Genomic DNA, 18,048 nt, shown 5'->3' with positions numbered 1-18,048 from the left:
CAAACATAGTGTTAAAAAAAAGTTAAAATTTGATATCAGTTGAGTTACGGATTTAGATTCTATATTTTAATTTGGTCATTTTTATTTTTTATTTTTTAAAATTTAAGATTTTAGTTATGATCCAAGCAATAACGGTTAAATTTTGTTATTGTCAAAATCTTATATAACAATTATATTATCATATGTGTAATGTTGTATTAGTTTATAATTTCTTTTTTAAATTACGTTATTTTAATTGATGGATTTGATGGCTATTGTTTAATCAAAATTAAAATTTCAAATTTGAAAGCATAGGAATTAAAAATGGTCAAATTAGTGAGTGAATAAATATTAAATTCATAATTTACTATTAACAGTAAATTTTAACTTACCAATTCTAATTATCAGTATTTAATTAGGAATAAAATTTACTGAGTAACAACCTACACATAGTACAAGGAGTTTTCGAAACGACAGCGTTACGTCATTAGAGGCTTGCCTGAGGTCGATTCCCATTATGTTGCTTACCTGAAATTAGTTTCCACTTTGTAAGCAGGAAAAAAGCGTAAAAAAGGAGGAACAAAGAGGGGAGCAGAAAGATTGACGAGACAACGATGGGGTACGTATTGAGGGTGAGATTGGCTTCATTCTTCACGGGGGCAGCAACAGCGTCCTTTCTGGGTCTCTATATCTTGTACAAGGATTACAAAGTCGCCCATGAATCCATTGCCCAACAGGTACTCCCCTATTCCTTTTTCGCATTGTTTTGTTTCGTAGCTCATAGGGCAGATTTCAATTTCTTTATGAAATTTTTGGACTAATTCTGGGTTTTATATTTTGTGCTCATTTGCGAGTTTGTATAGTGAAATCCATAAGTAGAGGAATGGTTGGAAACTGAATTTAGATATTTTATTTGACTTTTTTTGCTCTATGCGATCAGTGCTGCTGCTGATTAATGTTTGCTTACTATGCATTTCAAATATGGATTAGGCATTGCAATGCATATGTAGCTGCTTGGATGATTGATAATTATATAGATTGTCGATGGTTATTATGGAAATGAAAGAATATGGTGGATTTTCCTCTGTTCTGGTAGTACGCGATAGGGTACAAGATATCTCTCAAGGTTGTCTTTTGCGGTCTGAATTAGCCCAATTGTAGCTGGCTCGGGTTAAGAACTTAATATAAGAGTCGTTGTTATTTGGTAAGGGCCAAGGGGAGAGAAGTATGCTATCTTGGATTAGAAAGACTCAATTTTGATGCTTTGGGGGTTTTGACAAGGCAGATACAAAACCTAGTAAAAACTGTACTGCATACATAGTTAACATTGCAAGTCTCAAATGTTACCTTGAAGACCTTTTAGAGTAAACAGGATTTGTTTTACTTCTAATATTTCTATTAGTTTTTGAAATTACCACAGTCCTATTGTTTGGGTTGGATTTTCCTGTTGATTCCTATTTATATACTTTCAGCACATTTTTTGTTTTCTTCTGGGTGCATTTGTGGTGTCCCTGCTTCTTGTTGGACATTTTTGATCTATGGTTGATCTTTGTTGTGCCTTACAAAAGTACTAGTATACCAACTATAGGTGTAATTTATTCGGTAGTAAAGGCATATAAGATAAATATTGCGAAGGAATAGGATGGTACGGAGAAGGGATAATTGAATCTGATGCATGTTTATACCAAAAGATTGTAATGCTTGAGACTCCCAATTAGATCTATTCCAATGAGTTGCTATTTCTTCTTGTGAAAATGATGAACCACCAAAAGAAAAGTTGTAGAATGGGCAGTTACCTATGTTCCACTGAACAGAATAATTACAAAATGAGTATTTATTATTGTTGTTTTTATTTTTCCCCAAGAGGCGCATGTCTTTATGGATTCTAACCTGCAGCAGCCATTTCAAGGGTTTAGTTGTGCGCTTATGTTTTTCATTTTTCTCTTTGTTTCAAGGTGAAAAGGCTTCATGAGCCCCTAGATAGGCGAATCTCTGCTCTGGAGAGTTTGAAACAGGGTGAAACTTCACAACATGTGGAAGCAACAGAATAGGTCCTTCGTGACAGAAAAAAAAAATAGATTTTTCCTAAATATGCAATTGGTTCCTCGGTAATGTTTTTTTGTTTTTCCCCTCGTTATAAAAGAGTAATGATGGTTGAAATATTATGTACTTTTGTATGGATTGATGGTACACTCAGCCGGTTGACATGATTTACATCAGTTAATCTGTTTCTCAATAATGTATGAAACGGTGATTGCATTTGAAATTTAGTCTAGGTGAATTCAGAGACTCATTGTAGTTTACTTCACTTTTCAGTACTTGGTGAATTGCTGCTTCATATCTTGCCGATTATTTACTTGTTGACTCCATTAGCTTTATCATGTTACAGAACCTTACCGTACCCTAGCAAACAAATGCTTCATTGAGAACAGTACAAATAATAAAAAGCCGGAATTGATGAAATCATAACATTCAGCCTGAATGCTTGCAATCATCCCCTGTAGGCTTGCAAGTAATTGCAGCAAATGCCCTGGTTTTTAGTTGAACTTCCTATGTTTTTTTTTTTTTTGGGGGGGGGGGGGGTTGAAACACTAGGGATGTGTTGTTTGATATGATTTGAAATGTCAGTCTGCTGGGGGCAATGATTTTATAACTGGGATGTCTACCTTCTAAACTCTAACCTACACTGACAAACTTGACTAAAACCAAACACCTCCGAGGCTGAGATGTAGGGAGGGATTATAGTTGTAATTGCTCTTGAAGCTATAAAATTTCTTGAAACAAATGTTGTCTAGGAAAATGTGCATGTTTAGGCGAGTATTTTTTTGTTTGCTTGGCAGCAGATGGCTGAACATTTCATGGTTGAAGATCAACCAAAAAAAGCTTCTTGAGAATAGTTCCTACGTGCTAAGGTGCTTGATCAGTAAGGTTTATAGAAAAAACTTAACGCTCGAAGATCAATAAGTCTCACGAAGTATAGCTGCAGTTGGTCATTACTGTGGTAACTACTTGATTAATTCGATCAATGATAATTTTTTGTTATTAATTAAACCGATCAATTGTACAACTTTACTCAGTCAGAGCAATCAATTTAATATTTGGGTTTGGGACTTTGGATTGGTCTGGCTCTGATTGATAATAGCTTCTCGATTACAGCCAGAGTTACCAGCTACAGTCTGCTCGTACCACCACACTGTTTTGTGTGCTTTGATTTCTCAAATGGTAATATGAAGGAAAGAAGTATATAATTTGCAGTAAAAGCTAAATCCCTTCGTTTATGTGTTGTTTATAGATTTCTCATGCTTATCATTTAAACTAATTAGAGATGCCACTACATCCCGCATGGAGGGTCTTGTATCAGCCATAGATTGAGTGCATTGAAGTGCCAGTTCCAGCAATGCAAGGGCCCTTTGTTGTTCATCATCGGTCCAAAGGCTGATCTCCTCATCAAGGAAGCAGATGTATTCTTCATTTTCCTCTAGGTTTCTTCTAGTCCACGAGACAATATCTAGGCCATCCTCAAAGCTAGGGTCTACAGGCAATTTTCGGCAGAGCATCTCTAGCAGAACTACACCATAGCTATAGACATCACATTTTTCTGTCAACCGCGTGGAGTATGCATTCTCTGAAAAGAGACATAAACAAGTCATACATGATATTGGTTTTTGTAGGAAGGGTATGCAGCAGTCTCCTGGTTAAAATAAATGGGAAAAACGATGGATCAAACCTGGTGCTATGTAGCCCAATGTTCCAACAATTGCAGACCTTGTCGAGCTTGAATCCTCATCGCTGACCAACTTTGCCATTCCAAAGTCTCCAATCCTTGGTTCGAATTCAGAATCCAATAGTATGTTATCTGATTTGATGTCTCTATGGATAATCTGAGGCACACAATCATGGTGAAGGTAGGAAAGACCATGAGCTATACCAAATGCAACACGATATCGTGTATCCCAGTTTAAAACCAGGCGGGGTTGGCTCTGGTGAAGCACATCAAAAAGTGTTCCACCAGGCATATACTCAGTGACAATGAATCCATATCCGTCCCTAATGCAATAACCTGCCATTCTCATTATATTACGATGCCTAATTAAGCCAAGAGTTCTCATCTCAAGTTTGAAGTTTGTGCTGGACAAATTCACTTTCTTGACAGCCCAATGGTTTCTAGAGTTGGAAGTTTCTGTTCTGTAAACTGTTCCATGTTTGCCTCTCCCGATGATATACTTTTCGCTCCATCCTTCTGTAGCACGAATAATATCTTCGATTTTTAAGTTCTCAGGTAGGTCTTCAGTTCTAGATTGTCGTTTGTAGAGAACAGTTTGGTCAATGGAATGTTTCTTCTGTAGGCGTCTAACCACCAATGTGTAGAGTAATGCCACAGAGACCACCACAGCAATAACGATCCCAGCAAGCACCCTTCCCCTGCTGTTGCCTTTTTCAGTTTCCTGACAATTACCAGTTTCATCACCCAGCAGGCAAAGTTCTGGATTTCCAACGAAAGATCCAGGATATGAAGCGACGATCCTCATCCAAACGGATGGTAATTTTCCTCTTAGGTGATTGAATGATATGTTCACAAAGTAGAGGGAGATCATGTTGTTCACATCTGCTGGTATCTCACCAGAGAAACTGTTGCTCGAGAGATCAAGAATCTGTAGCTTGTCTAGTTTGCCAAGGCATGCAGGGATTTCACCAGAGTACCTGTTGTTGCTTAAATTGAGAACTGAACTGAAATGGTGAAGGTTTACTCAAACTGCATGGAATGGGATCTTCAAGCATGTTACCTCCAAGCTGCAATTCTATTAGACTTTGGAGAGATGAAAAAGAATCGGGAATATGTCCACTGAGTTTGTTTTCTTGGAGCAGAAGGTTTTGCAGGTTGGGCAATGATATTATTTCTGGTGGAATACTTCCTGACAGATAATTGGATTTCAAATCCAGTTTGATCATCTTTTCACAATGACCCAACTCTGAGGGAATGCTTCCTGTAAGTCTAGTAGAAGAAAGCCTTAAAATTTGCAGATTCCAAGCTTCCCAAGCTCTGGAGGTATAGAGCCAAAGAGCCTATTCCTTGAGAAATCCAGCATTGAAAGATTGGTCCAGTGACCAAAAACTGGGGGAATCTTTCCTTCAAGCAAGTTTCCTTGGACTTCCAGGAAAAAAATTCCAGGGTTCTCTTCCAAATCTGCTGGTATATGCCCTTGGAGATTATTGTTACTAAGAACCACCCTTCTGAGAGATGAGCATTTCCCAATATCAGAAGGAAAGCTCCCACTGAAACGATTGTTCGCGAGGGCCAAAACTGAAAAATTATAGCCAGCACATATTCTGGAAGGAATCGATCCATTAAGTCGGTTCCCTGATAAATCCAATCTAACCAAAGCAGGGAAATTTTTGCTGAGCTCAAATTGAACCTCCCCAACTAAATCGTTCTGAGCCAAGGACAGGAATCTCAATTTCTTCAAGTGAACAATTTCAGATGGGATTCTACCAGTTAAACTGTTGTTATACAAAGCCAACTGTACCAGGTTTCTCATCCTGCCAATTTCTTGTGGAATGTGGCCTTCAATATGATTGTTGAATAGAAAAAGAACCTCAAGATTCTTGAGATTGCAAATTTCTGGAGGGATGCTTCCTCCAATGAAGTTATGCTGAAGCCTGAGTTCAACAAGTGAAGTGCAGTTTCCAAGCTCAGGAGGTAATGAGCCATTAAGTTTGTTGTTATAAATAAATAAATTAGCTAAACCTGTAAGATTTCCTATTGACCGAGGAATGGGACCAACCAGATTATTTCCTGAAAGTGCAATTGCCACAAGCTGATTGCATTGAGCAATCCTCTCAGAAATAGTTCCATTAAGCTTGTTCCCTGACAGAATAAGTTCTTGCAAGTTCTGCAAACTCCACAAAGTGTTCGGAATTTCGCCCTCCACATTGTTTTCACCAAGATAGAGAACTTCAAGTTGCAAAAGCCCCTCAAAAGTCTCTGGTGGAATGACCCCTTGGAATTTGTTGTAGGATGCTATAAATGTTGTAAGGTTATAGCAGTTTCCGAGGGTACGAGGCAAAGAACCCGAAAATCCATTCTCGTGAATCCAGAAATCAAGAATTGTACATGAAGGTGGGAAATCAGGTACCGAACCAGTGAGGTTATTTGTGTTTAAATAAGGAACTTCAGATTTGGTAGAGAAAACATTTCACCCGGAACCACACCACTTAGAAAGTTGTTGTAGAGACCAATATATTCCAGATTGATGCAAAGACTTACCTCAGGGGGGATTCCACCAGAGAGTGAGTTATAACCCAAGTCAATCTTCCTAAGCCACTTTGACATGAAAATTTGGTGAGGGATTGATCCTTCAAAGCCGTTATCATTGAGAAGAATGGTATTTAGTTGGCTGCAGTTCCCCAGAATTTGAGGTATATTACCACTGAAACTGTTGCCACTGAGGTCAAGGGAGAGCATACGCTGGTGGAGGCAAAGATGAGGGACAGAGTTGCTCAATACACCAGACAGCCCGAAGCCTGATAGATTCAAGGCTCTGACCTGAAAGCTCTTTTTGGAGTAGCAAGACACTCCAGCCCATTGGCAATGAGGGTTTGGAGATGGAGAATCGGATTGATTCCATGGTAACAGAAGTTGAGTGTGTTTTGGGAGGCTGTTAAAGAACTGTAGAAGGAAAATTGCAGGCGGAGAAAATGAGGCTGATGAAACATGGAAAAGAATGAATGAGCAGATAACATGATACTGGAATAACAACACCATGTTCTTATTTAACTTCCATGGAACTTCTCTTGGTGACATCGATTTCACTGTCTTAAATGCTATTTTTATTTCATGTTATGTTTGGAACCAACAGATGTTGCTGATTTTTTGTTTCCTTTCGGTGCTTGAAGTGGTGCACATGTGTGTTGAAACAAGTTCCGATATCTAGTCGTTTCCTGTTGGATTCATGACAGTGAGTAAAAGTTACAACCTTTGCACTCAAAAGGGAAGCTCCTAGAAGGGCTATTTTGATAAAAAGTAAAACAATGCTGTTGTATAAAGTAGTTGAGGGGGGTCCCATAATGACCAATAAAAATATGATGCTGTTCTTTGGAAAGTCGAAAAAATGGAGGCCAGCCATGCTCTCTCTCAGACAATGCAATAATATTATCCAAGACATGTTTGTTTTTGCACATTCTCTCCTATAATATCATTTAGTCTTAAAACATAAAACTAAGCCCCAATGTCTTGGAGAACAATTTAAGTTAGCTTCTGTGGCAATGTTAATGATAGACCACTTGGTTGTTAATCAAGCAACATAAAACCCCATCATTACTCTCCAAACCTCTCAACTCACTACTATATGATTTATGAATAGTCATGGGCATATTTCTATATCTAATTCTGTAAATGGAAAATGGGCCTAAAAGTCTGTCACTGTTTTATCAGGCCTTATCAGGAAAGGCAGACTCATTAAAATACTACCAGTTTCGGATCTTATATGATGCTGGTATAATATGGCCTAAAGTTGATCCAAATATGTTAACTATATGGCATTTGTCCTGTTCCAGAAAGAGGAAAGGCAATAAATAAATGCTTAAGTTTGCTACTTTATGAGTGGCTCATGGGGCCTATAGCCTTCACCCAATAGTGTATGGCTTCCACTTTTGGAAACGCAAAAAATTTTTGCAAGCGGGAGCCATATTACCAAAGTGGGGCTCGAAATAGGTCAAAAAACCTTTTGGCATTTAAAAAAAAATGCTACAAGTTTGTGAAAGATTTTTTCATAATCTTCCATTTATATTTACTTTCTTTGTTTAAGTTTTAGCTTAATTCACATTATTGCTATTGCAATAATTGAGAGAATGTAAGTTTGAACATGCTTAAGCGCTGTAACACCTTATACTTGACCTAGTTGTCGAGTGCAAGTAAAAGGACGCTACACTACCATCACAGTATCACATATTATAGAACGTCTCATTGGCATGCGAACATCATCAAATTTGAACATTTATAGATATTGTAAGTCATAAATATCCTAGGCGACATTAAATCATGCTGGACATACATCAAACGGGCTTATAACAAAATAGAAACATGCTTTAAGGCCACTTAACAAAAATTCAAAATAAATCGCGTAGGTATCGATACTCATTCAATGCTATCGATAATTCTCATAGATGGTATCAATACCACTTAGAAAATCAATACCAAATCAACATTTTGTTTCTCTGCAAAAATTCAAACCAGCAAACTATCAATACCCTATCAAAAAGTATCAGTAATTCTACCCCGAGTATCGATACTCGAGACATGGTATAGATACCAAATTGAGTTACTAACTTTCTGCACAATCGTAATATCATGGAGGTATCGATACTAATGCCCGATTATCGATACCTTTGCATCAGATAGCAAAAGTAACATCGAAACAAGGCATTCAACTCAACCGTACACTTACTAAGTCATCATGCACTTATAATCTCATAATCCAATCATCAAAAATATCAGAACTGGCAGTTCAAAAAGTCATCATTAATTTAAGCTAAACAAATCAAAGTACTAGTTTCAAACGTCCATAATTTCTACGAGTAATAAAACTAAGCAATCATCTAAGACATCATGGGAAAAAATCAACCAACAAATCTACCATATTGCCTTATTCCCCCAGTTAACAATAATAGTTATAAATCACCTATTCAAATGTTATTCAACTTGGATCACTCCCTTAGCAACTTTCTGCACCGTTCACACCATAACGCTAACGGTCTGCAAATGTTTTAAAAGGAGTGGGTGAGCTTAAACAAGCCCAATGAATTATTAGAATATCCATCAAATAAACACGTATTCATACGTTAACCAAAAACAATCAAAGCACAACTACATATGCATTATATTAAGAGAATATATTAACATATTCAACTATTACTGATCATCACATTTAACTCATTTTTCAACATGTTCATGCATACATCACATATCATAATATCGCAATTTTATGAAATTATATTTAATGATAGTTTGGCACTTGAGGCTATGAAACATAATAGTGAGCTCTATTACCATACAATGGATACATGAATCTCCAACACACCAAATGACTCGTAGAGTTGAACTTATCCCAAAAGCATAATACATAGCTAACACTCTCCAACACACCAAAATATCTCAATGAATCAATTCAAGCTCACATTACCTTATCTCTCAAAATCTATCTTAGGCCTTAACACCCCCAAAACACAACATATAGGTGAGTACTCACAATCCTATGGCATGCTAACTATATCCAATGATCTCAAAGATTACAAAGCCAAAATATCCACAATTAAATCACATATTTTCTCACTGATTTTTTGCACACATTCACTGCATATTTGCATTATTAGCTCATCATAATTACTGTCATTTGGCATGCAAATCATGCCCAACATATTACACAAATACTATCTCTAGCATGTGTCACATATCATATTTCACAATCCAAATCACATACTGCATGTCACACAAAATAAACAAAAGGTATAATAAAATTTCCATTCTGAACTTAGAGTAGGGATTTAGGCTACTCTTAAGCTCCCAATTAACACTATGAATCGTGTCCACAAGCAGCGATTCAAACACTCACTGTTCGTGCTTTCACCTTGTTGCTGAAAGGTTAAACTAGCTTTTTCCTTACCTTTCGTGTAACACTCAAATCTCGTTTCTATCGTCAGAATAGGGTTATGGAGAGTTATCGTACATATCAAAATGTTCACATAATATAGATCATCCGTTCATCAATTAAATTCCCTACTAATAAATATGACACATTTCGGACTAAAACATACTTGAATGGGCTTTAAATCAGGCCTTTGATGCCCTAAATAAGCTTACGAACAAACAAGGACCAAATCGACAAATAAGAATATTAAAGACAAAATTGAAAAATTTTACCTATAGGGGGTCACAAGGCCGTGTAGCCATTCCCCACGCCCATGTACCCAATTGTGTGCCAGACTGTGTAACTCACTAACTTGGGCCACACGCCCGTGTCTCAGCCCGTGTGTACCCTGCACCTAACACGCCCACGTGATTTGCCCGTGTGATAGACTGTGTCCAAGTCGTGTGCAACCTTAATTGACCTAAAATTTTACCCTTTTTCAGACCTAAATATTTATATACCTGGACTTATCAAAGCATATGCATAGAAATCTTCAAATGCAATCAAATATGTTCAAAACATGATAAAGCAAATAGCCTATGTGCCAAACTAATGTGCCATCAATGACACCACGACTCGAACACATAAACAATTCATTTCTTAATTTGAACATATAAGCCACAAAGCACATTCATAATCTTGTTTTCCCAACCAAAGTAGCTACTCATTCATGAACAAACCATACTAATTTCCATACTCATTCACACTTTTGCATATGCCACAACCCAATACAACTCATGCTACTCAAAATGTACTTAACTTAGACCACAAATCTATAGCAATCAAGACACACAATCATTACACATATACAATTACAGATATACTCAATATCCCTATTATATGCCATATAACCAAGTTATCCAAAATCAACCAAAAGAGTCATTGAGATAGTGTGTTTCTTTGAGCTTGATCTGATCTTCCCACCGCAAAATGAAATCTAAAAAACAAAGGACAAATAAAGGTAAGCTTACTTGAAGCTTAGTAAGTTCGTAAAAATAACGATAGAGCTTACCATAAGTTAACTTAACAACACAAATGAATAACAAATAAGGTAATTCCTTGTTGTTCACAATCCACCATAGGTAAGAGCTACACGTTTCATTAAATCAACTTTCTTAGATGTCATTAGCTCGTCATTTTAGAAATGCAAAGTATCACTCATTCGAGCTAGTTTCTAGAATATTGACTGTTTCGCAATACTGCTCACACAAGCTGACGAGGGTCTGCAACGTATGGAGGACCTCAGCCATCACTACAGTTCATTCATCAGAACAGAGCATTTAGTCGTTTCATTAGTTCTCAATGCTACTCACACAAGCTATCGAAAATCCGTAACTTATGCAGGATTCTCAACCATTGAACCGGTCTATATCATCAAAACATAATATTTAATCATTTAATCATTTCACGTCCCAGCCCAAGGCCAAATCATCTTAACTATTTGTATCACCAACTTTCAATTGATCAAGTATGCTTAGAAATTCCATATCTCAAATATAGAGAATGTATGGAAAGAAACACTAATTATAAAAATTAGAAATACGAACTTACCGGGTTGATTTGTAGTAATAGCCAAAGTATAGGGACTACTCCACTACCTTGTCTTTTCCTCGGTTATCAACATGTTCGTGATCTAAAATAATAATTTCATTAAATTAACTAAATCAACAGAAATTTTAAAGTCATTTATGCAATTAAGTCTCTTTTGACATTTTACAAAATTACCCTAAACTTTCTATTTTTTTATTCAATTTAGTCCTCAAGCCTTAATCATGCAATTAACCTAATTTTCCTAGAAACCCAATATAGTCGGTTGATAATCATTACTACATCAGCCTTTACTTGTTATTATTTCACTTTAAATCCTTGAAATTTTAACACTTAAACATTTAATAGTTTTGTAAATTAATCCTTAGGCTAGCTAAATTAAGCTAATGCGAGCTCAAAAAAAATAAAAATTACTAAAAACTAGCATCAAAACACTTACCAATTGAAGCTTTAAAATAAAAGTATGAAACCCTAAATTTTTTTTCTTCTTGTGCAGTGGAGAAAATGAAGAAATAAGCTAAATTATTCTTTTTCTTTTCTTTAATTTAATATATATACTTATGTTATTTTGCAAATATTTCAAAGTTCTAATTAAACATTAATTAATCACAATTAACTTTAATTAAACCTATCCATTCAAATAAATAACCTTGTTAATCCACTCATTAAATATTTATTGGCTAATTTATTCATTTAGCCCTCTTAAATTAGTAAACTCTACTTTTATAGCTTTTACGATTCAGTTCTTTTTACTTAATTAACTATCTAAACGATAAAATTTCGTAACAGAATTTAATACGATACTAATGACCTCGTAAATTTTTAAACTAATAAAATTTACAAACCGACATATCAGATTTGTAGTCCTAAAACCATTGTTTCCAACACCACTGAAAAATGGGCTGTTACAACTCTCCCCCCTTTAGGAAATTTCGTCCCAAAATTTCTTACTAGTGAACAGATTTGAATATTGTGATCTCATCAAGTCTTCAGTCTCCCAAGTAGCCTCTTCTATCCCGTGATGATTCTATAAGATTTTTACTAATGGTACTATTTTATTTCGAAGTTCTTTTACTTCATGTGCTAAAACCCTTGTTGGTTTTTCCAAATACGATAAATCTGGTTGTATCTCAATCTCACAGGGAGTAATTACACGTGAAGGATCTGACCTGTACCGTCTCAGTATCAAAACATGAAAAACATTGTGAATCTTTTCAAGTTCTGGGGGTATAGCCAACCTGTAAGCGATAGGGCCAATCCTCTCTGTAACCTCATATGGCCCAATAAATCTTGGACTCAATTTTCCCTTTTGGCCAAATCGAAGTTCCTTCTTCCATGGTGAAACTTTCAGAAACACTCGATCACCAACAGCAAACTCTATATCCTTTCTTTTTAGATCAATATATGATTTATGACGATTAGACGCTGCTTTCAAACAATCTCAAATTATTCAAACTTTATCTTCCGTCTCTCGTATCAAATCAATACCAACCAACTTGGATTCACTCAATTTAGACCAATAGAGTGGCGTTCTACATTTCTTTCCATACAGAGCCTCGAACCGTGCCATTTTAATGCTAGATTGATAGCTGTTAGTGTATACAAATTCTACCAAAGGTAAATATCTTTCCCAGCTACCCTCAAATTCAAGTATACAACATAATAACATGTTTTCCAGAATTTGTATCACTCGTTCAGAATGCCCATCTGTCTGTAAATGATATGCAGTGCTAAAATTAAGTTTAGTACCTAGAGTTTCGTGAAGCTTACCCCAAAATCTCAAGGTGAATCTCGGATCTCTTTCAAAAATAATATATAATGACACTCTGTATAGTTTGACAATCTCAGATTCATACAACTTCGCTAACTTCTCAAGTGAAAAATCAATACGTACCAGAATGAAATTGGATGATTTTGTTAGACTGTCAACTATAACCTAGATTAAGCCTTTTTTCCTCGGTGTTATTGGCAACCCCAATACAAAATCCATCGTAACTTGCTCCCATTTCTATTAGGGAATAGTGACAAACTATAATAATCTTGATGGTACTTGATGTTCGGTTTTTACCTGTTGGCAAACCAGACATTTAGTCACAAATTTAGAAATCTCATGTTTCATACGTGACCACCAATACATTTTCTTCAAATCATTAAACATCTTCGTGCTATCCAGATGAATAGAGTATGTGCTGCTATGGGTTTCTGATAAAATATCCCACTTTAACTTGAGATTATCTAGAACACACAACAGGTTACAAAAATACATAATACCATTTTTACTTATAGTGAATCTTGCAGTCGAATCACTCTGGATTAGCTCTTGTTTGGCCAATAACTCTGAGTCATCTTTTTGCAACTCCCGAATCCACTAAAGAAATAAAAGCCTAGCTCTTAGCTCAGCTATAATAGAAACATTGCCTCCCAGAAATAAAATATGTATTCATTGCCCTTAGAGCAAATAATGATTTCAGACTCAAAGCATCCGTAACTACATTAGCCTTTCTAGGATGGTAATTAATTACAAGGTCATAATCTTTCAATAGCTCTAACCACTATCATTGTCTCAGATTTAGTTCTTTCTGCATCATTAAGTACTTCAAACTCTTATGATCGATGAATATGTGACACTTTTCACCGTAGTGATAATGGCGCCAAATCTTCAGAGAAAAAACAATGGCGGCTAACTCTAAATCATGCATCAGCTAATTCCTCTCATGAGGTTTCAACTAACGAGAAGCAAAAGCTATTACCTTTCTGGCTTGCATCAATATACATCCCAATCCACTCAATGGAGCATCACTATAAGCAACAAATTCTTTTCCAGACTTAGGCTGTGTCAAAATTGGGGCTTCCATCAACATTCTTTTTAACTGATCAAAACTATATTGACACTCATCTGACTAAACAAACTGAACATTCTTCTATAGTAATTTGGTCATCAGCGAAGTTATTATAGAAAAGTTCTTAACAAAATGTCGGTAATAACCTATGAGTCCCAAAAAACTACGTACCTCAGAAATAGTTTTAGGAGCTTTTCAATTAATTATGACAGAGATCTTACTAGGATCAACACGTATACCTTTCGCGGAAACCACATGTCTAAAGAATCCAATTTCCAACAACAAGAACTCACATTTACTAAATTTTGCATACAACTACTTCTCACGCAAAATCTGTAGTACTATTCTCAGATGTTGAGCATATTTTATCTCTATTTTGGAGTAGATCAGTATATCATCAATAAACACAACCATAAATCTATCCAATTAAAGCTGAAAAACCATGTTCATCAGATCCATAAAAGCCACTAGGGTGTTAGTCAACTTAAAAGGCATTACCAATAATTCATAGTGTCCATATCGAGTCTGAAATGTAGTCTTTGGCACATCACAATCTTTTACCCGCATTTGATAATATCCAGATCTAAGATCTATCTTTTGAAAATGCAGTTGCATCTTTCAACTTATCGAATAGTTCATCAATACGAGGCAATAGATATTTATTCTTTATTGTTATATTGTTCAGCTGTCTGTAGTCTATACACAATCTTAATGAACCTTCCTTCTTTTTCACAAACAGTACTGGTACACCTCAAGGAGATACACTCGGTCGGATGAAACCTCTATCTAGTAATTCTTGTAAATATGCTTTAAGTTCTTCTAGCTCAGTCAGAGCTATTCTATACGGTGGAATCGATATTGGTGCAATCTCGAGTATTAGATCGATGGCAAATTCCACTTCCCTTTCTGGTGGCAAACCCAATAATTTTTAAGAAACAGATCTTTAAATTTATTAACAGCAGGTACCTATTCCAACCTCGATCCAGAATCTCAAGTATCCAGTATGTAAGCCAAACGCCTTGCAGCCCTTACGAATCATCTTCTGCGCAGACATGGCTGAAATAACTTTGGTAGCACTACTCAATCTGCCAGACACAACTATAATCATTTTACCTGATGGGCATCTCAATCAATCGGTTTTTGTCTACAATTAACCATCGCATCATGTAATGATAACCAGTCTATGCCCAGTATTACATCAAACTCATAGAAAGGTAACAGCATCAGGTCGGCGAAAAACTTACAGCCCTATATTTTCAGTGGACACTTATGACATACTAGATTTACTATCACACTGTGACCCAATGGGTTAGTAACTTGAACATAAAACTCAGTTGACTCAACAGGTAAATTTTTATCAGTTGTCAATGTAGTGCAAATGTAGGAATGAATCGAAATAGGACCAATTAAAGCATATATAGTAACATCAAAAAGATAAAATATACTAGTAACAACATCAGGGGTGGTATCCTCTTCTCTGGCTCGAATAGCATATGTCCGTGCAAGTGCTCGAACTTCAGATCTCGCAGTCCCTGGCCAGGGTGTCTACCTTTTTACGGCGTGGTCGAGGCTTTTACACATCGGTCATCTTTTCCTTCCTGTGCTTTCGGATAGTTTTGCACAAAATGATCAGTTGCCCCGCACCTGAAACATGTGCCCGCCTTAAGTTTACACTCACTTGGATGAAATCTCCTACAGTGTTCACATGTCTGCTTTGGAGCATTTCAGACACTAGCCACACTATCAGTAGGCCAATTTTGAAATTTTGACTCAGGCTGTCGTGATATGCTTTTATTCGAATACCCATATAATGCAATAACACAATTATCTTCTTATTTCATTTTCTTTGATGGAGGTGCAGAAAATTTTCTGGAAGGATTTCTTTTGCTAAGTTCCCGAGCTATCTTTTTTCTCTGTCTCTTGTGGTTGTAAATTTCTTCCATTTTCCATGTTCGATCAGAACTACAAACTATTGTATCTCTGTGCTACCAATCATCATTTTAATCTCATCATTCAACCTATCTTCAAAACGGATGCACATCTCATCCTCTGTTGGTACAATTTCCTGAGTATACTTGTTGAGATATACAAACTCTCCTTTATAATCAGCCACTAACTTGTTTCCTTGTCTCAGTTCTAAAAATTCTTTCTTTTTAAGGTCCAGATACCTCTTACTGATGTACTTCATTTTAAACTCTATTTGGAAGAATTCCCAATTAATGTTGTCTCTGGGTACAACTGTCGTCAACGTAGACCACTAACTATAAGCCTCATCTTTCAACAATGATATCACACATATCAGATAATCTTTTGGTGGACAAGCTATTTCATCAAAAATTCTTTAAGTGTTTTCTAGCCAGTATTTACCTCTAGACGGATCATCTTCTGTTCTGCCTCTAAACTCTTTACCCCCATACTTTCTTACTTTATCCACAGGAATACGATGTCTCAATTCAACTGTCGGAAGGGGTAGAGGTACAACAGAACGTGTTACCAGAGGTGGAGGTCCTACTGGAGGTACAGCAGGATGTACCGTAGGAGGTATTGCAAGATCTGCAACAGAGGGTAAAAATTGTTGAACCATCAAATTATTTCTCATGAATTCAGACAACCAGTATCCAATTAAGCCAAAGAACATATTTTTTACTTCATTTTTAGCCATCCATGAAATCGACATACTCTGACTCACACTCGAATCAGTAGTCGAGATGTTACTATTCATTTCATTAGTCTCACCTCATTCATTATCAGACATCTTTAATAATCGACAAAAAAATAAGGGTTAGATCGGATCAGTCGAAATTCACACTATCATAGGTTTATATGGCATGTAATTTCTAAGCTTTAATATAGTATGTTCAGTCTAAGAGCCGACTAAACTATTTAATGTAACACTCATATCCCATTTTCGTCGCCAGAATAAGGTTACGGAGAATTACCATACATATTAGAATGTTCACATAACATAGATCATTCGTTCATTAATAAATAGTTTTGCAAATTAATTATCGAGCTAGCTAAATTAAGCTAATACGAGCTCAAAAACATAAAAATTACTAAAAACGAGCATCAAAACACTTACCAATTAAAGCTTTAAAATAAAAGCATGAAACCTTAAATTTTTTTTATCTCCTTGTGCCGTGAAGAAGGTGAAGAAATAAGCTAAATTATTCTTTTTCTTTTCTTTCATTTAATATATATACCTAGGTTATTTTGTAAATATTTCAAACTTCTTAATTAAACATTAATTAATCACAATTAACTTTAATTAAACTTATCCATTTTAAATAAATAACCATGTTGATCCACCCATTACATCTTTATTGGCTAGTTTATTCATTTAGCCCTCTTAAATTAGTAAACTCTACTTTTATAACTTTTACGATTCAGCCATTTTACTTAATTAACTATCTAAATGATAAAATTTCTTAATTAGAATTTAATATGATACTAATGACCTCGTAAAATTTTAAACTAATAAATATTTATGAACCGACACGTCAGATTTGTGGTCCCAAAACTACTATTTCCAACACCATTAAAAAATGGGCTATTACATTTCACTTTGCTCGTAGAATGTCCTAATGATTCCAAAGCTTCACCATAATAATTCACACAATACACACAATTATCATTCAACCAAGGACTCACCAAAATCAACTAAAAACACAAGCCTAAGCTAAATTCTCATGAAACTGAAATTTCAACAAGCTTAGTTGAAACACAAAAATCTCAATACATACTCGTTCCTATAACATGAAACTGATTCCAATCGACCTATTATACATCTAAGAACAATTCCCAACTTTCAAACTACTCAAAACTATACAGATTCATGGTTCTGAAATTTCTACATATTATGACAATTTTTCACAAAAATTATAAAACATTGGAATTCTTTAACGAAACTTTAAGGAATGTTTAGAAAACTTCTAATCACATCAAAACTAATTGAAAAACACTTTGAAATCTTGTTTTTATTCAAAACCCCAAAATCC

The 18,048-nt window shown here is 35.7% G+C and overlaps 3 protein-coding genes across 3 annotated transcripts; 1 reads left to right on the top strand and 2 right to left on the bottom strand.

The window, feature by feature from the left end:
- Window positions 1-459: 459 nt before the first annotated feature.
- On the top strand, window positions 460-2,043 carry LOC107955219 (uncharacterized). The gene is made up of 2 exons (XM_016890951.2): window positions 460-716; window positions 1,935-2,043. The coding sequence occupies exons 1-2, from the start codon at window positions 594-596 to the stop codon at window positions 2,028-2,030; spliced, it is 219 nt and encodes a 72-aa protein (XP_016746440.1). The 5' UTR covers window positions 460-593; the 3' UTR covers window positions 2,031-2,043.
- Window positions 2,044-3,108: 1,065 nt separating this feature from the next.
- Window positions 3,109-7,034, bottom strand: LOC107955221 (leucine-rich repeat receptor-like protein kinase PEPR1). The gene is made up of 2 exons (XM_041074597.1): window positions 3,707-7,034; window positions 3,109-3,604 (listed from the first exon to the last, which is right to left on the bottom strand). The coding sequence occupies exons 1-2, from the start codon at window positions 4,572-4,574 to the stop codon at window positions 3,255-3,257; spliced, it is 1,218 nt and encodes a 405-aa protein (XP_040930531.1). The 5' UTR covers window positions 4,575-7,034; the 3' UTR covers window positions 3,109-3,254.
- On the bottom strand, window positions 4,989-16,727 carry LOC121205035 (receptor-like protein kinase). Its single transcript, XM_041075963.1, has 4 exons — window positions 16,418-16,727; window positions 12,286-12,635; window positions 6,245-6,724; window positions 4,989-6,062 (listed from the first exon to the last, which is right to left on the bottom strand). The coding sequence occupies exons 1-4, from the start codon at window positions 16,725-16,727 to the stop codon at window positions 4,989-4,991; spliced, it is 2,214 nt and encodes a 737-aa protein (XP_040931897.1).
- Window positions 16,728-18,048: the final 1,321 nt, after the last annotated feature.

Source organism: Gossypium hirsutum, chromosome A08 (assembly GCF_007990345.1).
Source record: "Gossypium hirsutum isolate 1008001.06 chromosome A08, Gossypium_hirsutum_v2.1, whole genome shotgun sequence".
NCBI classification, from domain to species: Eukaryota; Viridiplantae; Streptophyta; class Magnoliopsida; order Malvales; family Malvaceae; genus Gossypium; species Gossypium hirsutum.
This window is presented reverse-complemented; position numbering and strand designations above follow the sequence as displayed.